We start from the raw sequence: 1,652 nt of genomic DNA, 5'->3' as shown, positions 1-1,652 counted from the left end.
AAAATGTACATATGTATGTATGTGTGTGTGTGTGCGCGCGCGTATATATATATATATATATATATATATATATATATGTGTGTGTGTGTGTGTGTGTATGTATACACACACACACACACACACACACACACACATATATATATATATATATATATATATATATATACATATATATGAAGTCTGTCTGGAAAGTATCCAGCCATTTACAATTTCAGGAAATGCTTATAACCTCGGACCTCACACACTTCTCACAGCGTCCCTTCCACGTTTCAAAACATTTTGCAAAGTCCTCTTTTAGGATCTTCCTCAACTGGCTCCTCGTATTCTTCTTAATTTCGTCTTTGGACTGAAATCTTCTTCCTTTTAACTGTGATTTTAGCTTTAGAAAAATCTAGAAATCACAGAGAGATGCATCTGGAATGGGCTGAATGAGCTGGGTGATGGAATGTTTTGCCAAAAATCCCTGCACGACACGTGAAGAATGGGTAGGTGCATTATCATGATGAAAGATCCAGTGTCCATTAACCCACAGCAGCTGCGACCGTTTTCTTTTCACTGCATTCCTCAGACGGCGAAGAACTTCGATATAATACTCCTACGTTATTGTCTGGCCTAGAGGAGAGTACTCGTGGTGGACAACACCCTGATAAAAAATCAAAAAAATCCAACATTACTTTGACTTTGCTTCGAATTTGCCGTACTTTTTTTGGACGTGGAGACGCAGTTGACTTCTATTGGTTAGACTGGGCTTTTGTTTGTAGGTCATACCCGTGGGCCGACGACTCATCTCCGGTTATTACTTGTTTCAGGAAATTTGAGTTATTTTTTAGCAGCTTGAAGCATGTTCAGTGAAGTTTTAGCAAGAAATTCCTTCTGCTCATGGGTCAGGAGACGAGGGAGGAATTTTGCGCCACGCGTGCCATGCCAACATCTTCCGTCAAAATCTCTGAAACACTTGTCCGCGGGATACCAAGATCATCTTCTAATTCTCGGATTGTCAATCGCCGATTTTCATTGATTGCAGTCTTCACACTTCCAACATTTTTGGATGTTTTGCTTGCTGAAGACCTACCAGAACGTGGATCACTTATGGTAGATTCTCGGCCTTCTTTGAAGTGTTTGTACCACACCTTTATCAGTGTTTCACTCATTGAATCATCCTGGAATGCCTTGTTAATCATTCGAATAGTTTCCGTTGACTTATATTCAAGTTTGCAGTAAAACTTGACACAGATTCGATTATCTACTTGTTCTGCCAATGTCAATGCGACGGTCAAACTACACATTTTCACTCAACTGTGTCTGGCCGGTAACCGAGTTATCATATGGGACCATGGCCGTTCACGCATCCGCAGCAGGGTCTTCCGTCAGTGTCCGCCAACTTTCGTTATGATTGTACTACCAGTTCTTGTATATATATATATATATATATATATATATATATATATATATATATATATATATATATATATATATATATATATAAACATTGGTATTTGCGTTAAAGCAATAAAAGTGTTCCAACATAAATCTCAACTGACTCTTCATCTAGCCACGTTCTCATACGTGTACACACACACACACACACACACACACACACACACACACACACACACACATATATATATATATATATATATATATATATATAA

At 38.2% G+C, this 1,652-nt stretch overlaps 1 protein-coding gene across 1 annotated transcript; it reads right to left on the bottom strand.

Moving 5' to 3' along the window:
- Positions 1-884: 884 nt before the first annotated feature.
- On the bottom strand, positions 885-1,286 carry LOC143037778 (protein GVQW3-like). The gene has a single exon (XM_076206331.1). It carries the CDS (start codon positions 1,284-1,286, stop codon positions 885-887), a length of 402 nt encoding a protein of 133 aa, XP_076062446.1.
- Between the last annotated feature and the right edge of the window lie 366 nt (positions 1,287-1,652).

This window comes from Oratosquilla oratoria, chromosome 23 (genome assembly GCF_046742065.1).
Source record: "Oratosquilla oratoria isolate Oo_2021 chromosome 23, ASM4674206v1, whole genome shotgun sequence".
Taxonomy (NCBI): Eukaryota; Metazoa; Arthropoda; class Malacostraca; order Stomatopoda; family Squillidae; genus Oratosquilla; species Oratosquilla oratoria.
The sequence above is the reverse complement of the archived record's forward strand: the minus strand, read 5'-3'. Positions and strand labels throughout refer to the sequence as shown.

Excerpts from the sequence above, each read along its gene's own strand:
- LOC143037778 (XM_076206331.1), bottom strand. The coding sequence starts at position 1,286 with ATGTGTAGTTTGACCGTCGCATTGACATTGGCAGAACAAGTAGATAAT.